Source organism: Coniophora puteana, assembly GCF_000271625.1.
Source record: "Coniophora puteana RWD-64-598 SS2 unplaced genomic scaffold CONPUscaffold_18, whole genome shotgun sequence".
Taxonomy (NCBI): domain Eukaryota; kingdom Fungi; phylum Basidiomycota; class Agaricomycetes; order Boletales; family Coniophoraceae; genus Coniophora; species Coniophora puteana.
In genome coordinates this window covers 925,603-947,915 of record NW_006913070.1, presented here as the reverse complement: position 1 = coordinate 947,915, position 22,313 = coordinate 925,603, and the positions used below count along the sequence as shown (strand labels likewise).

At 50.0% G+C, this 22,313-nt stretch overlaps 7 protein-coding genes and 1 non-coding gene across 8 annotated transcripts; 2 read left to right on the top strand and 6 right to left on the bottom strand.

Moving 5' to 3' along the window:
* Positions 1–203: 203 nt before the first annotated feature.
* CONPUDRAFT_147547 (uncharacterized protein) lies at positions 204–1,701 on the bottom strand (the record flags this gene model as incomplete). Its single annotated transcript, XM_007776867.1, has 1 exon — positions 204–1,701. The coding sequence occupies exon 1, from the start codon at positions 1,383–1,385 to the stop codon at positions 204–206; it is 1,182 nt and encodes a 393-aa protein (XP_007775057.1). The 5' UTR covers positions 1,386–1,701.
* Positions 1,702–1,942: 241 nt separating this feature from the next.
* On the top strand, positions 1,943–2,473 carry CONPUDRAFT_159767 (uncharacterized protein; the record flags this gene model as incomplete). The annotated part of the gene is made up of 2 exons (XM_007776866.1): positions 1,943–1,965; positions 2,191–2,473. 2 exons carry the CDS (start codon positions 1,943–1,945, stop codon positions 2,471–2,473), a joined length of 306 nt encoding a protein of 101 aa, XP_007775056.1.
* A 4,858-nt stretch (positions 2,474–7,331) lies between these two features.
* CONPUDRAFT_140341 (short-chain dehydrogenase) lies at positions 7,332–8,711 on the bottom strand (the record flags this gene model as incomplete). The annotated part of the gene is made up of 5 exons (XM_007776865.1): positions 8,669–8,711; positions 8,329–8,610; positions 8,084–8,267; positions 7,790–8,025; positions 7,332–7,729 (listed from the first exon to the last, which is right to left on the bottom strand). Exons 1-5 carry the CDS (start codon positions 8,673–8,675, stop codon positions 7,332–7,334), a joined length of 1,107 nt encoding a protein of 368 aa, XP_007775055.1. The 5' UTR covers positions 8,676–8,711.
* Positions 8,712–9,005: 294 nt separating this feature from the next.
* On the bottom strand, positions 9,006–11,543 carry CONPUDRAFT_169866 (TLD-domain-containing protein). The gene is made up of 7 exons (XM_007776864.1): positions 11,445–11,543; positions 11,276–11,377; positions 11,107–11,206; positions 9,804–11,058; positions 9,500–9,741; positions 9,339–9,446; positions 9,006–9,249 (listed from the first exon to the last, which is right to left on the bottom strand). The coding sequence occupies exons 4-7, from the start codon at positions 11,052–11,054 to the stop codon at positions 9,084–9,086; spliced, it is 1,767 nt and encodes a 588-aa protein (XP_007775054.1). The 5' UTR covers positions 11,055–11,058; positions 11,107–11,206; positions 11,276–11,377; positions 11,445–11,543; the 3' UTR covers positions 9,006–9,083.
* A 1,754-nt stretch (positions 11,544–13,297) lies between these two features.
* Positions 13,298–15,281, top strand: CONPUDRAFT_132597 (alpha beta-hydrolase; the record flags this gene model as incomplete). Its single annotated transcript, XM_007776863.1, has 8 exons — positions 13,298–13,744; positions 13,797–13,926; positions 13,979–14,165; positions 14,216–14,362; positions 14,429–14,683; positions 14,740–14,827; positions 14,896–14,923; positions 14,974–15,281. 8 exons carry the CDS (start codon positions 13,298–13,300, stop codon positions 15,042–15,044), a joined length of 1,353 nt encoding a protein of 450 aa, XP_007775053.1. The 3' UTR covers positions 15,045–15,281.
* CONPUDRAFT_93718 (uncharacterized protein) lies at positions 15,257–15,809 on the bottom strand (the record flags this gene model as incomplete). Its single annotated transcript, XM_007776862.1, has 3 exons — positions 15,257–15,397; positions 15,452–15,622; positions 15,681–15,809. 3 exons carry the CDS (start codon positions 15,807–15,809, stop codon positions 15,257–15,259), a joined length of 441 nt encoding a protein of 146 aa, XP_007775052.1.
* Positions 15,810–17,127: 1,318 nt separating this feature from the next.
* CONPUDRAFT_t127 lies at positions 17,128–17,214 on the bottom strand. The gene has a single exon. It is a non-coding gene; the product is annotated as a tRNA-Arg (tRNA).
* Positions 17,215–20,224: 3,010 nt separating this feature from the next.
* On the bottom strand, positions 20,225–21,991 carry CONPUDRAFT_147543 (uncharacterized protein; the record flags this gene model as incomplete). The annotated part of the gene is made up of 10 exons (XM_007776861.1): positions 20,225–20,377; positions 20,470–20,525; positions 20,577–20,591; positions 20,655–20,869; positions 20,923–21,090; positions 21,147–21,225; positions 21,286–21,477; positions 21,540–21,673; positions 21,710–21,804; positions 21,978–21,991. The coding sequence occupies 10 exons, from the start codon at positions 21,989–21,991 to the stop codon at positions 20,347–20,349; spliced, it is 999 nt and encodes a 332-aa protein (XP_007775051.1). The 3' UTR covers positions 20,225–20,346.
* Between the last annotated feature and the right edge of the window lie 322 nt (positions 21,992–22,313).

Below are 22,313 nucleotides of genomic sequence, written 5' to 3'. Positions count from 1 at the left end.
CCTGATCCAACGCCGGAGCAGACTACGATATTCAGTTGAGTTTGACTGCACGTCTCACACATTTGCATTGGTACGTAACAGTGGTACGTTGACCCTACTTTTGCGAGAAAGTTTCGAGACGCAAAGAAGTTGCGCATTCTCGAGGGGTTGAACTCAAGTACGCTAAATTCATCTCCAGCCAAGATATCTACGCGTGCAGATTTCTAGTCCAAGTAGGGCAACCAATCGACCTGAACGCCTAATTCTCTTACAGATTCAGCCTCGTTCACCACCGCATCGCAATCCCGCCCACAAATAACGTTAGCTATCCGACACTCCAGTTCACGACGATGAACCATACACTCCCGGAGAGCTTCGAGACTCGGACACCCGTCACTCCCAAAACCTTTGATGATGATCTTCTGGAGCTGCGGAGCCGGAAGCTGCTGATCACTAGGCTCTAAAGTCGCGAAGACTGCTCGGCTATCTTCCCGAGACACGTCGACAACCTCCAACGTCTTCACGGAGTTGACGTGGAAGAATAAATCCCGCAGCGTGTTCGGGACAAAGGCGCATGTGCCGATGTAAATGGACGTAACGGAAGACATGGGGAATGCCTCGGCGAAGTGTGTCACGACCTGGCCAGCACGAGTAGATACTGTTGAGTAGACCAGCTCGAAGCACGGAAGGGCCTGGGTGCGACGACTCAGCTCGAGAGAGCAATCGGTGGAAACCTTGTCGTATGTGGCTATAGAAAAACTCGCAGAAAGCTGGCTGAATATCGCGTGTACGACGTCCGCTGTGGTTCCGTCAAAGGTCAGATCATTGGAGGCACCAAGCGCGACGAGCCTGCGCAAGGCGTTTTGCATCGCGTCGTCATCGAGAGCAAATCCTATTTCTGAGGCAGTGACTTTGACCCGTGCGCATGTGCGATCGAAAACAAGCCGTGGTAGAAGAATAAGGCAAGTGTGGAAGTCAGCAAGGACTTCTACGTAGCGAAGGGTTGGGAGAGTGGCAATGACATCCGCATCGAGATCCGCGGGGAATTTGGGGACGATTAAGCTCAGATTCAACGTTTCTAGCTTGTGCATGCCATTCAGGGCGCGTAGCATCTCGGGAGCTTCTATGGAAAAGCAACGGATGGCGATGGCTAACTCTAGAGCAACAAGGTTCGGAGCAAAGGGTCGGATGCCCACCCAGTCAAAAGGGCTGAGAAAGCAGCGAATATGAATCCGTTTGAGAAGGGGGCACTCGATTAGCTTGAGAGGAATTATTTGCAAGTTGACGCCGGGTGTGTTGATGAAGTGGATGGTTTCGAGGATAGGTGCAGAGCCAGCGGCAGTCATGAGTGACGTCATGTTCTCTACGGTTACTTTTGCGATCCACATATCGCGCGTACGAGGCATATTCTTGATCAACTCATCGTAACCTTTGCTTCCGGGCTGTAGCTGCTCGAGATTGGCATGGACCTGTAATGGTACGGTACGTGATCGAGCTAGACTCTCTTCTCCCCAGCGAGAGCATCCACGCTGGTGGCAATTGAGGCGATGGCATAATAGGGTTGCCCTGAGGAATGGATGGGACAGAGCTGCGGATCGCCATTGACGGCATACCTGTGTGACTGGGATCCACGATGGAGCTCTGCAGGGCTGATGGTCCTCTTTTGGAAGGCCTAGGGCATCGAAGCCTAGCGGAGGAACACACTTGTTGAAGATCAGGAAGAGGACATCGTGATCGAGAGTGGTCGCCGGAGACGCATGCATCTAAAGTTTCAAATTCACTAGATAATGGGCTGGTGATTGAGCCTTCTGAGGGTTTAGCAAAGTCGAACTCAGAATATGGACTGTTACGAACTCATTGTGAGTTGTCGTCAACCAGTACTTGTGCTCAAAATGTCAGAATTACGTCTAGTATTCGAACCTTTACGGCTTTATTGGTTCATCCAGAAGCCTCCAGTATGGCGATGTTCCTCTATGAGGTCTACAAGTAAACACCGCCTTCATACGTCTACACAGGCGCTAGGTATCTCCAGTAGGTAGTACTGTAGATTTTCGACCTTAAGTTCACGGTGGCGTGGAAAAGTCGCGGTTCGGAGCTCTTACCATAACCGGATGTCCCCCCCTTTTGGTTCAGAGGGCTGGACCGCGGGGGGACACTAAGTTCATTTACCGGCCCTGAACCGGGCCTGTCACCTCCACTAACCCCTACAAGCGCTTCTCCGAGTCCATCCTCGATGATGATCAATGAGGCACTCGAGGTCGAGGCAACTCAAGCGAATGACGAGGTCTCTCCTGAAGACAACAATCATTTTGCAGAGGATAAGGAGCACGACGACAACGAAACCTGGACGGAGCCCGCCAATCTCATGTCGTGGGCCCTCCATCCGGGCAATGTTGATGTCTCTGCTACCTCGGTCTCGACTCTCGGCATGGCGGATGATCTCGATGTGAACTTAGACATCTTACAGGTCCTTGGAAATGAGGATCTGGGTTGAGAGAAGTGCCTGGGTCTCTTCAAAGTGTTATGATTAGTTCCTAGGTCATTAGAACACATTGTAGCACTTTTTCTTAGTTAATTCATCAACTTTACATCATATTTTGTGTTTCTACCATATGTCCACCCTTTTAAGTTCACAACCCCTCCACAAGGGTGGACTGTCCACCCCCGGAAGTTCAGTTCAGAGGGGGGGGGTGGACAGGGGACTGAACTTAAGGTCGAAAATCTACAGTATTAGCGCCTTACGCATTCATGCATTCGTGTGGCTCCGCGTCTATCGCACTGAGCCACGTACATAGCTTACGTAGCCGTCCTGCATTACCGTGGGATTAGGACTATACAGCATTACGAATATGGTAGTGACTTCACACGCTCCTGTCATATATACTGTACCTTTCCGATCTTAAGTTCTGTCCCATGCACTGTGAGGACAGAGATACCTGAAACTCATGAACGTAAATCACACCCGTACGTTAGTAGTTTTCATGTAACATTCATGTCTTCGGAGTATAGTAATAATGTAGATGTTTCATGAGAGTAATGGACTTTGCCGAGATCCAACAATGGACGTTTTCGGATGATTCAATGTACTTTCTCATGGTCAAAAGAATATTACTTTTGAGGCGACAGGGTGGGCCTGAACATGAAGCCAATAGTTATAATGGCAAAGTATAGTGATTATCACACGAAAAAGCAAGCAAAAATGACTGCAAATGTGATGACATTCATGTATTGATATACAAGCAATTGGCTGATCTACTCAATACACAGAGAACTACAATCGACCCTGAACCTCCCACCCCCTGAACATTCTTCGGCGGAACAAGCGCAAGGCTGCTGCCGCCGTCATTATCCGAGCTGTCAGTAATGTTGCAGTCGAGGTGTGCAGACACGACCGTTCTTAAGCGCTGCGGCAGGAGCTGCCAGTTGAGGATCCTCTCTCGTGGATAACGTATTGACGGAACGGGCCAAAGTAGACACTTGCTAGATGATAGTGAAAGTAAGTTAACAAAACAATGAGAAGTAAAGAAGCATACCGAATACGATAGATGGCTGCTCTCTCCACCAGTCTCATACCACTGCCGCTACTGGGACCTCTAAGCGAGGACTTGAGTCGTTACGTGAGATTTCTCAAGCACAAGAGAAGTTCAAGTGTGTGGAGATTCATCTAGATGTAAGCGTTGTTGCGGTACACTCACGCGAGCCCGCTGACGGCGATAGCGTTAACCATCCTGTGGCGGGATCAGTGTCTATGTCAATCAGCCAATCAATTCAAGCTACGCGAACTGTGTTGCACTCACCAAGAGAGCCTTGATCACCCACCCATGAAGGTTAACCTGCGTGCACATGATGTTGGTGTCAACTTGTGAGATATTGGAAGGAAGGAAACGCCGTTGGGGGAAGAGGCGAAGATGTGGGTGGTGGTTGAAGGTTCGTAGGCTTCACATCAGCATAGAGTCATTTCTGCTGGTGAATCGAATATTTTGAGTGACAAAAGGTCAGATTGGTGCAGGAGAATGTACTTAACAGGCCAAGCAGTCTGGGTCCGGAGCTGCCATGGAAAACCGATAGCAGGGAGCGTGAGGTTGGCGTGAGGTGCGAATGCGGTGGACAAGAAGAAGGAGGAAATGGCAGAGGTCGATAGAGATATCAAGAAGGAAGAAAAGAACGCGAGAAGCAAGTTCAACATTTGTATTTATTTGTTGGGGGTGGAGCCCTCTCCAAGCACCGACGCCACCTGACGTCATCGTGAACATAGTTTCGCATTTCACGTCCAGGTACATGACTTGATATACCAGGTCCGGGTACATGACTTCAAAATCAGGCCAAAGGAACATTACTCTAGCATATAAAGCAAGGAGTACATTATAATCAGGTATACATGTTCTTGCAGTGATGTCCCATGGGCCCATGAACAGAACTTAGAACATGGGACAGTCCCACTGATTTGGACCCTTGCGAACTTAGAAACGGGACATATGGTAGAATATTAAAATGAAGAAACATGTTGAATAACAATATTAACAAGTGAAAAATAAACCAGTAGCTTGCATGTCTCACGCACATTGATAATCTACCTTCTTTGCAAGTGTCACTACATGATGGGGAGAATTCTGACCATAAATAATTCAGAGTGAATAGTGGCATAATGCTATAACAAGCTTCAAGTTGCAACTGAAGGCAATTGTTTGATGTCATATAGAATGCTGTTATAAGGACCACTCTCTGTGTGCTGCATCACAAAAGCACCCCGGCTGATGCTCGGCTGCATGGCATCCTCATCCTCAGGTTCACTTGCTGGGTCACCCACCCTCACCCACCCTAAGACACGAACTTTGTCCCGCCTCTACAGGACTCAGCGAACCTAAATTCGGGACATACGGAATAGGAAGGTGTTAATTTGTAATACTTTTCCACGCCACTGAGAACTTAAGATCGGAAAGGTACAGTATACAGTCGCTACCACGAATATCATACACAGTGTCTTTCTACCCCGAACAACTATCATCGTCAACCTACCAGCCTAACCAGCTACTAACTCAACCTTCAACTAACGCCCGGTGAGTCTGCGCTTTTATAGGCTTCTCAGCTATACTCGTGTTCGATCTTCGACACAAAAGACGTACATCGCTGACCACTGCGAGGGTGATGAGGAGAGCTGCTGTGTTTCACTGTTTGGTCACGCTCAGCATGGCAATACACGTGTCGAGATTCACACGCTTGAGCCAATGTGGCTGAAATAGCCAGAAAGTCCGAGATCTGGGAAAGGCGGCAAGTCGCGGCGGCAGGCTGGGCGGCGCGGCGTCAGTGGCGGTGCATAAACTAAAAATCCCACGATGTGACCGCCGCGCGTCGCCTCGCCGCCACGCTTATGCGTGCTAGAGCAAAGACTGAGCGTGTTTGAGTCCGCCAACGTTGTATCCCTACACTATAAGTTTCGACATATCCAAACTCGAATAAGAATGATTTGGACTCTATTGAAAGTGCCGATTCGGACTCCAGTGAACATGAATTAGATTGATACTCCAGCGACTCGGGCTGACGACGATACCACGATATTTAACTTCTCTCTCTCGGAGTGTAGTGTAGCTATGTTGACCGCATCAGCTCTCTTGTACTTTTGTACTTTGTATCAATGCTGCGTCATGCACTGAGCTGCATGGAACTGTTTAAATTCAGCGACAGGGTCCAGTTGAGAGTGATAGAGCAGCAATGGCTGCACGCGTTGACAATGAGGCAGCGAGACATAGCACGAGCATCCGTAGATGTCATTGGAGGAGTTAGGGCTGACCGGTAGACGTCGAAGCCATCAAGCCGAAGAGAATTGAGCTCTTCTTCTGTGCTGTCAGCGTCCGCCGTCCTGAGGGCAGGGTACTGGGCTATCTCCATAACTGCCTGCATGGTAGATAACTCGTGAGCACAAACACCAGCTTAGGGTATGCCGTTTACCTCGTCCTTGGGGTCCTCTCTATCGCTACTGACGTTGTCCGCAAGATAGTCGTCGGAATCACTGTCGAGCACGTTGGGTAGCTCGTCGGAAACAGTCCCCGGATGCACTTAGCTGAAACAAAGGAAAGGGTATGGCATCCTCGATCGGCTAAACAGGAATGTGTATGATCTTCCTTGCAGATATGCGCAGCCTCATGATAGGCTTGCAAGCGCGTCTACGTGTTGAACGTTGAGGAACTGTTGAGCGTATGGCGTTGAGTTGCTCCGCTGTCTCGGAGGGGCCGAGAATCAAAGTCGAGTGAGTACCCACTTTTTTTTTCGCCCTTTTTGCGGTGGCGCCTACTGCTGGGATTTTTTGGATGCAGCGATACATTTCTTACGATCTTGAGGAGCTCGTTGCATAGAAGAAGTCGGGAAGGAGTGTGTGTGTGCGAGTCCAAAGAAATGTGGCAGGTGTGTGCACCGCCACTGCCGCCGCGCCGCCGCGCCGCCACGGCGGCATGTGCCGCCTTTCCCATTTCCCGGGTGTTCTCGAAATAGCAGTGGTTCCAGAATCCGAATAGTGGCGTCCAAGTGCAAACGGCGGCCCTGAGATAGGTGGGCCACTGCCGCTGGTAAGTGACACAGCAACGCACAACGTACAGTACGGTCGTTGACAAGGTAAGATTAGGGCTGTATGTGGTGTCCACAGGAGGTTTGTTCACATACTTCATCAATCAATGGTCCGGACGGTAACAAAGCAACTATAACGCGTACGCCGCCTTTTGCCCATGAGAATCCTGTACATCTTACGAGAATCCCTGCGAGGATTCTCCTGATCTAGGTTTCTGAACTCCCGAAATATCAGTCAGTAGCTCAAAACCCAAGGTAGACACATCCTAACGATGACTTTCAGTGGCTGTAGCTCCCGTTGCAGTTGCATATAAGTTGTTATGGGAACATTTTCATTGCATTCATTCCATTGAAGGACCAATGATCAGGAATAGGTGGCGCTTTTGGTAGGTTAGATAAGGTTAGACGAGTTTAGACGTCTAAAAGTGCTCAAAATGTTCTGATAGGGGCGACTAAAATCCTCGTTGCACCTTGAAGCCTTCACAACAGCTTAACCGAATGTTGTAGGTGCTAGCGGTCAAGGGTCCATTGAAGTTAGCCATTTCAGAGACTGAACTTCCATTGAACTTGATCTTTGTGAAATACCTGTGCAGCCGCCAGGGGTGTACGGATCTGCCAACGTTTGCGCAGGCTAAAAGCAAGGCGTCTACTACACGAGTATCGAGTACTAGCTTTTTAAAAAGCCATCAGGGTGCGAAGCCCACAACGTTAAGTTATCTAATTGTTCACCTTCCGTACTAACAAACTCACACCCATCAATATCGCAATAAAGGCAAGCGGAATGAGAATGACAGTTAATCGATCATGTACTCGCCTAAAACCTTTCCGACCCTCGGGTCCACGCCCTTCAAAATCTCCATCGTTTCCTCCCATACGAGCGCCTGAGTCTTTCCCCCCTCCTCGCTGATCACCCAGTCACTCTCCTCTTTTTTCGTGCCTCTACTTACGTACGCACCACGCATGCCTTCTTCGTCATCTCGAACACCCAATGCCGCGAATACGAGCTGGCGCGCGCCATACTCAGCAGGCCAAGCAATGAGTTTCTCCATGAACCAGACCCTCCACGATGAGATGATTTCTCGCCTCAGCTGAGAATAGCAGAACCCCGGGTTTGGCATCACTGGTGTGACGGGAACAAGGGAGAGGGGGCGGAGGTGTTCGGCGAGGGCTCGTATGTGAAGGATATTGAGTACTTTAAGTAACCCGAGTTAGCTGTCATGAGAAACATGGTAGCAAAATACGAGGAACGTACGTTTAGATTGAGGGTAGCGGCTTCTGAAGTTCTCCGGTGTGCAGTATTCCCTGCTACTGAGCATCCTGAGAGGAGTAGGCGACGCCTGTACATCACGGGATATAGATGACCAGTAGTGCGAGTCACTAGCAACGGTGACCAGCCGTGCTGGTCTGCCGTGCTTCTTTCCCGCCTCAACCATACGCGGGAAGAGGAGAAGGGGTAAGAGTGTAGTCGAGAGGTAGTTCACCTGTAGACTACAACGAAGGACGTCAGCATCAGGCAGGGGTGCAGAACGGCAACCATGAAACATACGTGCTCTCCCACCCGTCCTTGGTCACTTCATATTTTCTCGTAGCCAATGCCGCGTTCATCACTAGCATATCGAGCGAGCCTGTCTCGCGCTCGAACCGGTCTGCGAATTCGCTCACGGAAGCAAACGAGGATAAGTCGATGATCCAAAGTTCAGTGTTCGCATAGCCAGACCGCCGTGTTATCTCTGCGCGTATGAAAACCTCTCTCAGACTCGTTTGAACATGAGAAAATAGAATGAGACCTGCCTTTGACTGCGTCCTTCCCCTTACTCTCGCTCCTGCAAGCTATGATAAGCCGCTCGGGGTTCATAGATGCGAAATGAACGGATGCCTCGAGCCCAATACCAACGTTGGCTCCTACCACAACGACCGTCTGACCAGAGAGATCGGCACGGACCACGGATGGGACCCGAGACCACTGGTCTACAATGAAGTCAAAGAAAGAAAGCTTCATAATGACTGTAGTGAGAAGACGGAGGTTGGAAGTGGTGAGGGTAAGGACTGGGCCACCGTCTCGATCTGCTGGGACTTTATATGCATCGTTAGTAAGAAATAATTAGGTCACGAAGAAGCTAAATTGACCCACCATCCATCAGGCCGCTCAGTCAGCTCGGTATTCCGAGTATGCTTGCCAGTAGGAAATAAGCAAAATGGTCTATAACATGAAAGTCATGGTGCTGACAGGGCGCCGACCGCCGACGCGTCGACACGGCCAAGTGGTCGTCGTCGTTTATGGCGAACGATCTTCTCAGCGTCTCGGTGTTTGACAGCTCGGAATTTGCCGACAGCGAGCAAGAGTTCCGAACTCACAGCCACTAGTGCTATAGCAAAGACATAGGTCACGTGACGTTTCATCTCCTATGCTCTCAACTGGTCTTAAGTTGTTCTGGGATGTCTTTTTATGTTTGGGCTACGTCTTTTGGGTGACAGTTCCGTAATAATGGTGATCCATATACAGAGGCAGTGCGAAAACAAACCTATGTATCTACCGAAGATGCGATCTAGGAGGGTCCTACTCCCCAAACCTCAAGTCCCACCACATCATATGCAACCGAAACTCCTCGCCGCGAACCACGCATGCACAGAGCCTCATTTCCAAAAGTTGGACATGGAGCTGTGGAGCCTTCCAGGAGCGATGAGTCGATGTACAAGCCATAGTGTCCATCCCTGGAGGGTATAGACAGGCGCGAGCAGAAATATGAGAAAGACGCTGTACGTCAGCAATAGGACACCTCAAGGGGAACATGGGCGCGTACCCTCCACCGAACGAGATAGAATCTGGCTCGCACAGTGCAACATAGTCGTTCCGCCCCGTCCACTTGTGCACCGTCAGCCCTCTGTCCTTGTCCAATCCCCATAGGAACCTATGCAACACATTAAGCACCCGCTAATGGAGCATAATACGGACATTACTCACGACTCTCCTGAGCCATAGTAACCCTTTGACATTCGCAGCCCATCGTCAATCCAGGCACCGAAAAGTCCGTCGTTGGCATCCTTCACTATCACCAGAGCACCTTTCGTCGCACCCGGCGTATTTGGAGGTTTGGGCTCGCAGCGGGAGTAGAGGGTATTGAGGGAGATCCCGTGCTGGTCTACACTGTACAACAACGTCCATGATCGCGGAAGACGCGTCAGCGCAGGCATGTGTGACCGTATCTGGACGCGAAATTCGAGTTCAATCAAGGCGTCATTGAGGCTGGTCAGAAAATAACGCGTACCTGATCGGCCAACTCAACCGTCAACACACTTGCCGTTCCTTCCTTCCTCCCCACAAGCTTCACCGACCTCTCGCCCCTCCGCTCTTTCTCCTGCTCATCATTCTCATATGAGGCTGCGAATCCCCTTTTATCCCAGTTTCGATCTCCCGTGAATCCCGGTGCCCCCGACGGCGGCACAAACACCGCCGTACCGAACGGCGTACCATGCGTAATCGACGATTCCGGAAGCCCCGAAACAGCTGACCCTAGAATCGCCGATGCGGAAGCCGACGACGGGGTGTTGTGCTCGCTTGTTCGTGTACGCGAACCGGACGACGAAAGGAATGAGGGCACCCAGCCAGAAGAGATGCGAGACAGTGTGCTTTGTGCCGAGGGCGGCTGCGAGAAGGACTTGAAAGGGGGGGAGCCAACCATTGGAGGGGGCGACTTTGAAAGAGACGAGCGGGACTGCGAGAGCGAGGATGAGGACGCGGATGGGGGCGTGGAGCGCCCGGTCAGCTGCGGTGCTACGGGCGACTGCGGGTGCACGCGGCTCATGGTAGGGCTCGGAGGGCGCGGTCTTGGGTGCGGCATGTCGTCGTCTTGGTATTTCTGACCAGTCGCTGGCAGCTCAGGATGAGCTTGTAAGTATGAAGGCGTAGGCGAAGGTGGGGGTGAAGGGGGAGGAGGGTGTGCCCAGTACATGGGCCTGTCTTCGTGCTGCAGCAGCTCATCGAGGACACCACGCCTGTTCCGCTCGGCGTTGTCTTTGGCGCGGGAAGTGAAATCATCGAAGAAGTCCAGCGTAGTATTAGAGTCATTCCTCGCATGTCCGTTCAGCTCAGCAAGGTCTGCCGCCTGTTTGTCGGGCTTCACGGCTTGCGGTGCGCCAAACCCAGGGGTAATAGGCAAGAACGCGGAGAGTGGATCATCTGTTGCGGGTACAGAGACGAACGCGCCAAAGTCAGAGCCGATTGACGAGCTGAATGAGCGATGATGCGTCGGACGCGATGGAGATGTTGGGCCAGCAGGGGAGAACAGGGGGCCGCCTGAGGGGGTCGGTTGTGTAGATGCCTTATGTGAGGGGCCGGGAGAGAAGAGAGACGCAAAGCGATCAATATTGTTCGAATCAAGGGCATTTGGTGGGGTTGAAACTTTGGTTTGTGATGAAGAAGGGCGGGGTAGTGGTACATGATAGGATGATTGTTCGTCTTGGTCGTTAGATGCGGGTAACGGGATGAGCGACGGTATCGAACTCAGTGCTGAGGGCATAGCGCTGGTGGATTGTAAGAAGGAAGGTTCTTCGAGGATGGTTGTGACGCACCTAAGACCCCTTTGATACGAGATCTACAGGTTGGGCGCGATGGGATAGTATACAGAAGTGTGCGTGGAGACAACGTGGTAGATACAGGAATCGCGATGGCCTAACGAGGGCGGTGCGCAAGAGCGGTATGAGTCTCGCATCGTACAGAAGTGATCACATCGTTACTTACGAGATCAAATACCGCAATTACAACAACAGTGAGTACTTGAGTCTCCACCCGGACGTGAACACAGTGGAAGTGAAACGGCTGCAGGTGTTGTGCTATAGACGCCTGCAACAGCAGGACGTTGGCTGGTCAGCAAATGACATCCTCATGATCAACCACGTGTGGTCCTCACCTTAGGTTTTGTTGAGGATAATGCTCAGCTTAGCCGGCTGCGGACTCTGCATGTGGAGGAGATGGAGGATGCTAGCAATGAGCAGGACCTTGAGGTTGTTTCCAGTTGATGACGGCAACCAAACGAGGCAATTTCCTGCCGCGCAATCGACTCAGGGGCTCAACTCAGGGGCTTTGCGCTCCTTACACATTAATATTGGCTTCTATCTTCATAATTAGCGTACGATAAACGTATGCTGCACATAGGTATGCATACTAAGGGAGGCAGAAACATGATCTGAGTCTATCAAAGCCACCCCATCCGTAACTCAAGCTGCATTATGGCGGCGCTTCTCAACTCTCAGCAGCTTTGATACCCGTTTCATAAGAGTTTAGCGCTGTAACTCTTACATGATGATCAAACCACAGCAATTCCCAAGGCTATGCCAAAACACTCCACATAATGTACGGTCCCTTGCCACTGGCACACGGTTAGCCAACAACCAGCTACGTTTTTTTACACAAATCACCTAATCTACAGGGAGAAGGACAGTGACAAACACGGAAAACACGAGACGGAAGATTTACAATCACGTACTATCGAACGCAAACGTTAACGTATCAGTTAGGAGACTGAACGTGTCCGTAAAGGCAACGCTACTCGCAATACCAACGGCTAAGCCTAGAACCCAGGAAGACTGCGTGGTAGTCATGTCGTATCCGTCGAGGATCATCACATCGTACGCCTTTTGAATCGCGCGGCCCAAGACGCTGGAGTCACAATAGCAGGTATTGAACCCGTTTAAGAACTGAACGATGTGTATACCGCAGAGAATGAAGGAGTTGATTGTGATAAGACCATTTCCGCTCCACCGAAGGATATCTGCGGCGCACTTCCAGTATCCACGAGAAGCAGCACGATCCGGAAACTTTTTGCGAGGCAAATCGGCATGATGTTCTACGATGCTAGACGCGAGCATGAACATCCAGATAATGGTAGAGAAGATGCTGTAGACGAGAGATGCGAGAGAACGGCATCCGAGTCCCTAGGACATCCCCGTCAATTAAGCTTTCTATCGAACGCTGGAGTAACGTGTTTCAAATAGTTCACGGTGGAGGGTGTAACCCAAACGATTACAATGGCTGAGCCAGTGTGCCCCATTGGAGCACGAGACCCGAGATGGATGCTCGCACAACACGACCGACTATTCCAGTAGCCCAGGGGCTCCGCTCGTACCTTTGGCCCGGGCAGCCGTAGTATTCCTCCACCTTATCTAGTGGACCGCGACGAATATTTGGGTGTATACCGCTGCCGTCCGAAGCTTTCCACTCGCTCGCGGAGACGGACTCGTGTATCATTGCCACTGGCAGTTGTACTGCAGATCCGAAAGCCTAGAGCACCTCCTCCACCGAGCGGGACCAACCATATATACGCGCATAATTGAAGATAGGGGGGCGTGGCACGCTCGCCAGGAGAAATACCAGGAGTGACCATGTCCTACTAGCAGCCTTCAAAACATAAGGGGAGGAGTCGTTCGATGCAGAAGGTCCAAGTGGTTCGAGCTCAAATGGCATAGAGGTGGCTGTGTCGCTCCGCGGATGAATCATACCCGGATGCCGGTATTCTGTCAGCTACCTTCATATGCCCGAGCCTGACCGACCCTCAGACCTGCACTTTCGACATGTCACCCCAGGCTATAACAGGCGCCTCATTATTCTCGCAACGACGGTTCTCAACCTTAAAGCATAAGCCACAGCACCCAGGTACGTGTATCTATGTAATTTCCTTCATCGCCCTGAACTCGACTTGAACTTTTCAGGGAAATTACTGAGCGAGACGCCGTCTCCGCTATAGTAGCAGCCGTGTAGCTCAATATGAATCAAGCGTCTATACCCTCAAAGATCCCTTTCACTCCCACTTCGACTTATGAGTCATTCAAACCCCAACCATGGCTCCCAATAGAGGAGTACCCCGACCCTCTCCTGTATCCCGAGTTGCCCTCCAAACCTCGCTCGCCCAATTTCAGCGAGAACTACACTCTCAGCACACATATCGTTCCCGCCGCGTACCCAAGGTTCACTCCGGAGACCCCTTTACCCGAGATTCATCCGTTCACCGGCAACTCAACAGAACGGATGACGCAGATTTCGGAGCTCGCGGAGAACATTCTGAGGAAGCGGTATGCTCATGACGAGCGTGAACTAGTGGGAGAACGCGATCAGAAGATCTATTGGCATTGTATCAATCGGTACGCCCGGAAGGAGCCATCTGGCACAGGTATCACGCTCTTTCTGGCTCATGCAAGTGGGTTCCCAAAGGAGGTGAGCGGTCTGCTAACTACAACGCGAAATGTAATCTGACATCCTGTACGAGACGTGGGAGGCGACTCTGCGGACGCTCTCCGCATCCGCTGCAGGACCTCTAATCGAGGAGATCTGGGCTTGGGAAGCCATACAACACGGTGACTCCGCTTTACTTAATGCCAGAACGCTCGGTGGGATGTGTGAGTCATGGGTGATTCTCACCGTGTAATCAACCCTCTCACTTTCTTCCAGATGATTGGGCGGATAATGCTCGCGATATCGTAAATTTCTTGCTCAATTACATGCCTGATGAGCTATGCGCGTCCCTCCCCACTGGTCTTCCTCGAGTACCCGCCGCCGTCAGCAAAGCACGCGAAAAGCGCGGCTTCTTAAAACGTACTCTCGTAGCTGTTGGTCACTCGTTTGGGGGTGCAACTTCGTGAGTCAAATTTCCTTTGGACTATCTTCGATAGATTGATATCCGTTTAGAGCACTAGCAGCTCTCAATTTTCCCAATCTCTTTTCTTCACTTATTCTAGTTGATCCTATGATTACCCCGCCAGCGAAGCCTGACGTTCTTAGTCAGACGCCATCTCTCCTTAGTTCTATTTCGAGACGCGACAAGTGGTCTTCAAGGTGCGTATCCGATAGTCTCGTTTTACACGAATACCGGGCGGCTTACACCCCACAACTCTGACTTAGAGAGGAGGCAAAGTCAATGTTCCAGAAGTCTCCCTTCTTTTCGCGCTGGCACCCCGACATTCTTGATCTATATGTCGCGTTTGGCCTCGCGGATGACCCCGCAGGTGGCGTTCGTCTAAAGACGTCCGGCTTGCAAGAAGCGCTTGTCTACGCAAACTCCAGACGTCGCGTCCCAGGCGAGGTCTGGCAGGATATTGAGAAGCTTGACCCTCGCATTACGCTGCGCTGGGCTGGACCTGGTGAGACAGGCCTTGGGTAAGCGCGGATTTTTATACCATATGTCCTTCGTTGACAACATCATTCGTGCACAGAATTAGTGTACCTGGCTCGTTTGCTGTACTTGCATGGCGCCGACCAGTCAATGCGTCGAATATATTGATAGAAGGTGCGGGACATTTGGTACGTCAGATCCTTTGCAAGGTTTCTAGCTAGGACATATCCTGATTACTACTCCGTCTCAACCTCAGGTTGTTCAAGAGCAGCCGGTGAAGCTGGGTAAGAATCTTCTATCGGGGAAGCAAATAGATAGCTGACATGTTGAGCAGCCGATGAAATAGCGACGTTCTTGCTTCATGAGTATGGAAGCGGAGGCTCGATGTTCAAGTCGCTCCTATAGCCTCGTACTCTGGCCTCTTCCGAGCTAGCATCCAACGAAGTGAAGTAGTATATTTCAATGAGTGACTGATCTACCCGACTGGTGGCTAAGTAGAGTAAGTAATGTCCAATATCCGATATCACGTAGAGGTAGAGTTCGTGTTAGCCTCAGACGCTCCCAAGTCAGTAAACAATATGGGATCACCGCCTTCGTAGTCCATTTCTGCTGCTACCTCAGCTGTTGTTAGCAGTGATATTGACGCCACTGGAAGTGCCGCCGATGAGGTAGTACGTGTTCTGCTTCTCGTCCGTGCGCGCGTACGTGAACTGCGCATATACAACGTAGCTGGCGTTGAAGTACGTGATATAGGGAAGCTGAATAGGACACAAATCAGTTTCTCCTCTAACCTATCAGAAGATCACACATACAGCAGTGTTGAACGTGTCCGACGTAGCACTCGCGTCAACCTCATTGTGCGCGAGCAGGACGGGCCACTCGTAGCCGTTGTTGCCCTGGGGCACCTCGAGGTAGTAGTCGACATACGTGGGGAAGTAACCTTTCTCCTTGGGGCAGGTCAGATCCAGCGAACCGGTGACATTCTACAGTACAGAGGTTTTAGTACCGACAAACTCCAGAGAAGGCGCGAGAAACACTTACGGAGCCACCAGCGAGAGCGGTCGAGGGAGTGATGGTGAGGGCACCGAACTTGTTAGCCTCGGCGCAAAGAGTGGCTGCTGCAACGCTGGCAGCGGCGAGGGCAGAGATGGCGGTGAAGATCATCTTCATAGTGCAAGATTATAGAGTAGTATGTTCTTGTAAAGTGAACGCGAAGCTAGAGTGCGAGAATGGAGGGGGAACTAGTTGGGAGGATGAGAGCTCTGGGATGCTGGACCGGTAGCATTTTATACGACAAATGGCTATGATCGCCAATCAGAGAACACAGAGATCTTTGGCGGGATGCTACAGCTCTGCTAGTCATCACGAGGGACGTGTGGGATGATGATGAGGATTTCCAGCCCAACCGAATGACATACCGGACGTACATGGCCGAACTTTGAAAAGCGGCTTCGGAAGCCCGTTGAGTATTAGACAAGATGTGTCATCTGCGATCGGCGTATTGAAGCCGTGTCAAGGGCACTGTTCAGGGTTGCACCCAATGTCCGAGTCGGAAAGGCAAGTTTCGCCGGAGCAGCAAATTGGCAAGTAGGCATTGGACCGAATTGCTCACGTCCTACTTACGCAATACTTGGCCATGGCCTGCAAGCCTTTCCACGTTGTTCGGAAGTAGGCTGAGGAGGTGCAAACCACTGCAGCCAAGAGGAACTCAGCATAAAAAGCCAGGAGCAGCAGACTCGATTTTCCTGGCTCGGAACTTTGGGCGATAGCTTCCGTTCACGACACAATCCCGACATAGGCGCGAGGGTCGGAGTTACAGCCATAGCGAAGCACGAGGCTTTGATGGACCATAGTGTTTCCTCACAAAGAATGCGTCAGCGTTTACCTTCGATGATGCCGCTAAGGCCCCTACTTTACCAGGTTCTCGTAGTCCTTCTCGACGCAGTTACGTTTACTTTCTTGTTCTTACGTGTTTTCCCCTGCAATAGCGAATGACAAATTAAAACAATTAAAAATGGATGCCGTATGTACTCAGACAGGGGTCTGAAACCGCTACTTGGGACTCGGGCATTCAATATTCTCGGGTACCGGGAACGCTTTCAAATTGTATTTAGTTCATGACTTTAAAACACTCGAATGTAACAACATAACGCGTGATGTCGGCCTCAGACAGCCGCTTTTTTCACCGCTTGAAGTCTTCGAACGAATAAATGAACTTCGACATAGGAACTAGGGGTGATTGCATGCTTCCAAGAAGCATCGTTATTCGGTCTATATTCTCTCACCTTCTTCAACATCTCCTCCTCTACACTACGAGAGGCCAGCGAAGAGCATCAAGGAAGACATAATACAGGTAGGCCATTCCTCGCGCCCTCGGGCTCCGGGACTCGGGAAGAATATGTCTGACGCTAGACATCGCCCAAGCGTTGTTAAGAAACACCGGATAGTAGAGTCTGCATAAAATGTTTGACAAGCTTAGATCCTACTCAGGCGCCACCAGGATTCGAACCCGGGCTGCGGGCGGTGATCGCAAAGCAACCGCAGTCCCGTGTGCATACCTCTACACCATAGCGCCATGAAATAACGGAACGTTCCCTCGCAGATACTTGATGAAATTGGGGACGATGTGGGTCATCTATCCGTAGAACGGAGGTGGTATTCTTCTATCCACATGCAACGTGTTGTTTGGCGCAACACTGACTCAAGCATTTCAGAGCTCCCGACTTTCGCATCAACACTGCCGACTCGCCGCGCACCCAAGATTTATAACCGGCCGGAAACCTCCCAACGAGTTTTGGATACATCGTGGAAACACTTCGTGGCAGCCGTCAGTTCGCCCACGCATATCAGTAGCACCATATTTTTAGTGCACGTCGGTGCATCTTAACGCCTAGCGCACGTCAAACTGTTGGGACCGAACGACATTGTACCGTATGTGTTCTACCTGTAGTATATTAGACTAGGTAGGACCATAAGTGACAATATATCTGTCATGAGGCGGCGGCTTGCCCTCTCGTTCGTGGTATGAGCGAATGAAGGGTACGATGCGTGTTTCTGATCTTCTCCCGTTCTGTGCCACTTCATTAGTCACCGGTCACCACTATTGCTCGCCACATCCGCGTCTTGCGGTGTCGTAAGGTTTGTCCGTTCCTCACAGGCTCCGTACCCATCGTGAAGTTCACACAGACAGAAACCATCAAGACGTGGGCATTGGTCCCGGTATATAGCGCGGGCATTTAATCACATCCGGTCATGCCAGCGTTAGTGAATATGCATATTCTTGTCCACTTAACTGGTCACATGTATTACCCTTGTTACCCCCGTTCTAATGCGGTCTGGCAATTCCATAACTATTCACCTGTGCATTGAAATGGTCGCAGTCTAGTCTAATCAAGTGAAGTTGTCGTGAGATGAACTCCTCGCTAAGGCAAACACTGTGCGTATCTACGTCAAAAAGAGTTTCCCAGCATCAGCATCAGCAGAATGGCTGTACGCGTCAAATTTCTTTGAGTCGCTTGTGAATGCAGTGACATGAATACTGAGCCATATATCAACATCCTTCTGTCGCTCCAGTGCCCACCCCAATGTTGTCACTCGAGGATAACCTTTTTACTCCATTTTGGCGTATCCTGGCAGAGATCTTACTCGATGGTAATCCGCCTGCCTTCGATACATAACAATGCTCATACCATAGGCATGCTTGGTCTGTAGGAGTATTTGCTGTGCTTCTGGCTCTGGACATATACATTGTCGTAACTCGACGGCATCACAATGGTGGACGTTCTACACAGGCTAATATTATTCTTTTAATAGTCGGTGTATTGATGTTTGCGATGGCATTGCTGGTATGTGTATCCGCACTAGTAGAAAACTTATACTAACATAACGCTTTCTCCAGCACATCTGCTCATCTATATATAATGGCTATTTCAGCAACGCTCTCCATGCAGTGGAACTTCTTTTTGATGCGTTTCCTCCCCAGCTTTCAGAGAGCTCATTAGTCTGTTTGGAACAAAATCAGTCTTCGTGGCCTCAACCGGGTTCAAACACATCCAGGGCCTACATCAAGATGGCGGTCTCCAGCGAAGTCCAAATGGCTGCATTTGTGGTGCAACTGTGGTTAGGTGATGGGTTTATGGTATGTTCAATCTGCGCTCAGATAATCGTACCACTTAACCATCGCAATTTTATTTCATCAAGCTCTTTAGGCTGTGGAAGGTCTGGAATAATGACAAAAGAGTAGTTATACCTGTCTCCGTCGGGTTTCTCGCAAATATCGGTGCATTTTTATGAAGATCTGTGGAGGTGAAACTAGCCTAAGATGGTTTAGCTCTAGGCATCGTCTTGCTAGACACCAGCAGGTTCAACATCCTCCGTTTCACAGGAAGTGAAGATGTTGGCCAAATGAATTTTATGTATAGTACAGCATTATCTGCAAACATATCCGTGTTCGCGATAAGCTTCGCGGTCCACCTCAGCTGCACAGGTATTATTCCGCGTAATTACTCTAGTTTCAATCAGAGCAAGCTGATATAAGAAACACAACAGTACTGATTGCAGCGAGGATCTTCTATGTTCATTACCGTATACGCCAACACTTACAAGGGGGCCGTCGCACCAATTCAATGACTGTTGCGATCACTCTACTTGAATCTGGCGCGATATATTCACTGTCAATGCTTTGTCTTCTTGTATCGTTCAAGGTCGAGTTGAACCCTTCAGACGTATTTTAAGGTTCAGTTTACCCGAGGCACTACCCGATTGGAATGCGGTGACTGTGCTGCTTCAAGCTAACACGACGCCCTCCTGACACAGAAAATGCACCATATAGATCGTGCCGATAATTGTGAGTGCGCGAGCGAATTTGCGGGCTGGTCTGGCTAACGTTGTTTGTAGGGAATCGCTTTCTCCTTCATTGTCATTAGAATGGGTTTGGGAATAACCACAGAGATGCACTTCCAGGAGACCAAACAAAATATCGTAAGGAGTATAGGGCATGATTCAAACGCCACAAGTTCGATCATGCTATTTGCGCAGGGCGCATCGACCGACGTTGCAAGAACCGAATCAAAAAGTAATTTTGAAGAAGATACTACGTGACGTAGACTATAACTTGTATTCCATGAGGGATAAACACACAGAGCAAGTGTATGCTTATTTCGGGTAATAGGTTCAGGAAAATGGCGTGTACTTAGTACATGTACGTCAAGACAATGCCTTTAATCCTGCTACAAATAAGAAATAGCCCATTTTGAGTGCTGTGACTCAGAAGCCATTGTTTAATGCTTAGGAGAAGACAAAGACGGAGCGGGGAATCTGGCGATTTCCCCAAAAATGAATCACATTATCGATTGCGGTAGGCGCTCGAAGCTCGACGACTGAACCGGGAGTCAGCGCATTTGACCAGATACCGGACGAAAAGCGAAATATGATGCTTCTTGGGGATAGCATGTCGTTTTGGTCCAATGAAATAGCTCTTTTAGCATTACCCAACTTTATTTAGGTTCTCTCGACACAAATGAGCTCGGTTGCATGGACATAAGCATATGGGGGAGTTAAACGGCACATCCATCGATAGTTAGTAACTACCATCCATACGCCTGAACAACATGAGGAGCATCCCAAATTCCATTAGAAAGTGTGTAAGACGTAGGACGAAGAAGGAAGCGAGTCACGCCATATCTGTCATAAGTACAGTTAGGCAGATCTAGGCTCTGATAGAAAACTTCCTGAGAAACCTGGAGCAAAGACTATCGAAGAATCACTTGTGATGCCAGTGCCCCTCATCGCTTCAACGTTTCTCGCTTCCTTCCGTCGAGCTTTCACGTACATTTCGACCGATATGCCCAAGCCCATTCGCGTGATGATGATCGAAAAGGTGACTCCCTATTGATGATGGGTAAAGCTAGTGATTGTCATAGAAAGTACATGACTTACGACTAGAGGTACGACCTAGCCGTTTATCAATATTTAACGTCAAACGCCTGCCTATCGAAGCAGGCATGATTTACTCACCAAGCCCATGACCACGTCCATATAATTAAACCTGGAGCGCAACGACTTGATAAATGACTCGGCAAAGGCGATTAAGAGAGCTAGCATTGATAGCGAGTATATCGCGGCGGACTCGAGCAAAAGGATTGCCACAGCTGTGGGGCTGACGCCACCCTCACGCTGAACTGACCTACCAACTTGACGCTGGAGAAAAAGTACCCTGGCTGCAATCAAGACTGCGGTTGAGCCACTATCAGTTTAAATCAGCCAAATGATGGACACTGCACACCTGTACAGGTTACATGAACCGCGAGGCTCACGGCAACCACGGAAATGTATACGGTGTTGGCCATCATGGTTGCCTGATCATCAATGTGTTGACCAATAGTCGTAGTGGTTCTATCTTTCATGTCGACAAAAGCTTCTCCGTTCCGGTACAAGGCAAAAATGCCCAACGCTTGAAGCAGGGTTGGTTTCGTCAGCAAAATTCGACAAGTGCTCCGCAGGGCGCACCGATATCGGCGAGGAATCCCAGGGAGATTGGTGTAACGACACGTTGATCGTTATTCCACACTCTCCACAGCCTGAATAGCTTGATCAAACATGAATATGATGTGTAAATTTCACACGTGGAGCAGGCGACTGAACGTACCATAAAACCATCCCCAAGCCACACCTGAGCGACAAATGCAACTTGAGCAACGGTCACTGCAATCGTTCTTTTGTGTGCCAGCTCAGGCAGAGTCGCAAAGCCTTGGTTTACGTATGTTCCAGCGACTTGCAAGACGTGGAGTGCATCAATCTTGACGCCAAAGTAGATCGCGTAAAGGGTAGAACCCAGGTGCTATATTATATGGTCCATGCTTTGGCTGTCCTTGCGAGCTCATCTATGCTGCTTGCACTCACCACAGTTGCCACAAGGAACATGCCGGTCTCGACCACCAAGGCAAGTCTCATAGTGCTCATCTTACCCCGAGCCCTTACGATGCATACGTTCACCACCAGTAACACCCCAAATACACCTAATGGCGAGTAAGGAGCTAGAAACCCGAGAAGCACAAACATTATCGACTCACTATAGAGGATCGTTTCCGGCAAGGCCAGCCATAACGCGTTGACCAGACTATACAAGTTCTCTGTCAGGCTAGTATCCATTTGGTAGAGAAAAGTGCTGTAGGAAATTACCCACAATACATCAGGGAACAGTACTTTATATCACGAATCAGATTACCGCCTCGTCGAGATGAGCCGGCGATTTAAGTGATGATTTGATGATGCTACGCCCAAGCCAATGCGACACCTTGCTATGCCTGTCAGGACAGCAGTCAACACAGTTGTACGCACATGTACACGATCATGGGAGATCTGTTACGTCGGTTACTTACGCTGGTCAAACACTCGCCGCAATAACCCACAGCCAGCCCGTCGGAGTTTATATATGGTGGCGCAAGGCAGGAAGCGGAAGTACTCCTACTTGATCAGTAAGTCAAACGCGGCACCCTGACATCCCTTTTCTCTGGCAAAAAAAAGGGAACTTGCCCGTGATGCGACATCCGCCAGAACGCAACACGCATATAGTCCCTGAGATTGAAGAATGAGATTGATATCATGATTGATGGGTGATGAGTATGAGTATACATATGACTTGGGATGAGAAACTGCCGGAACCATGCTATAGTG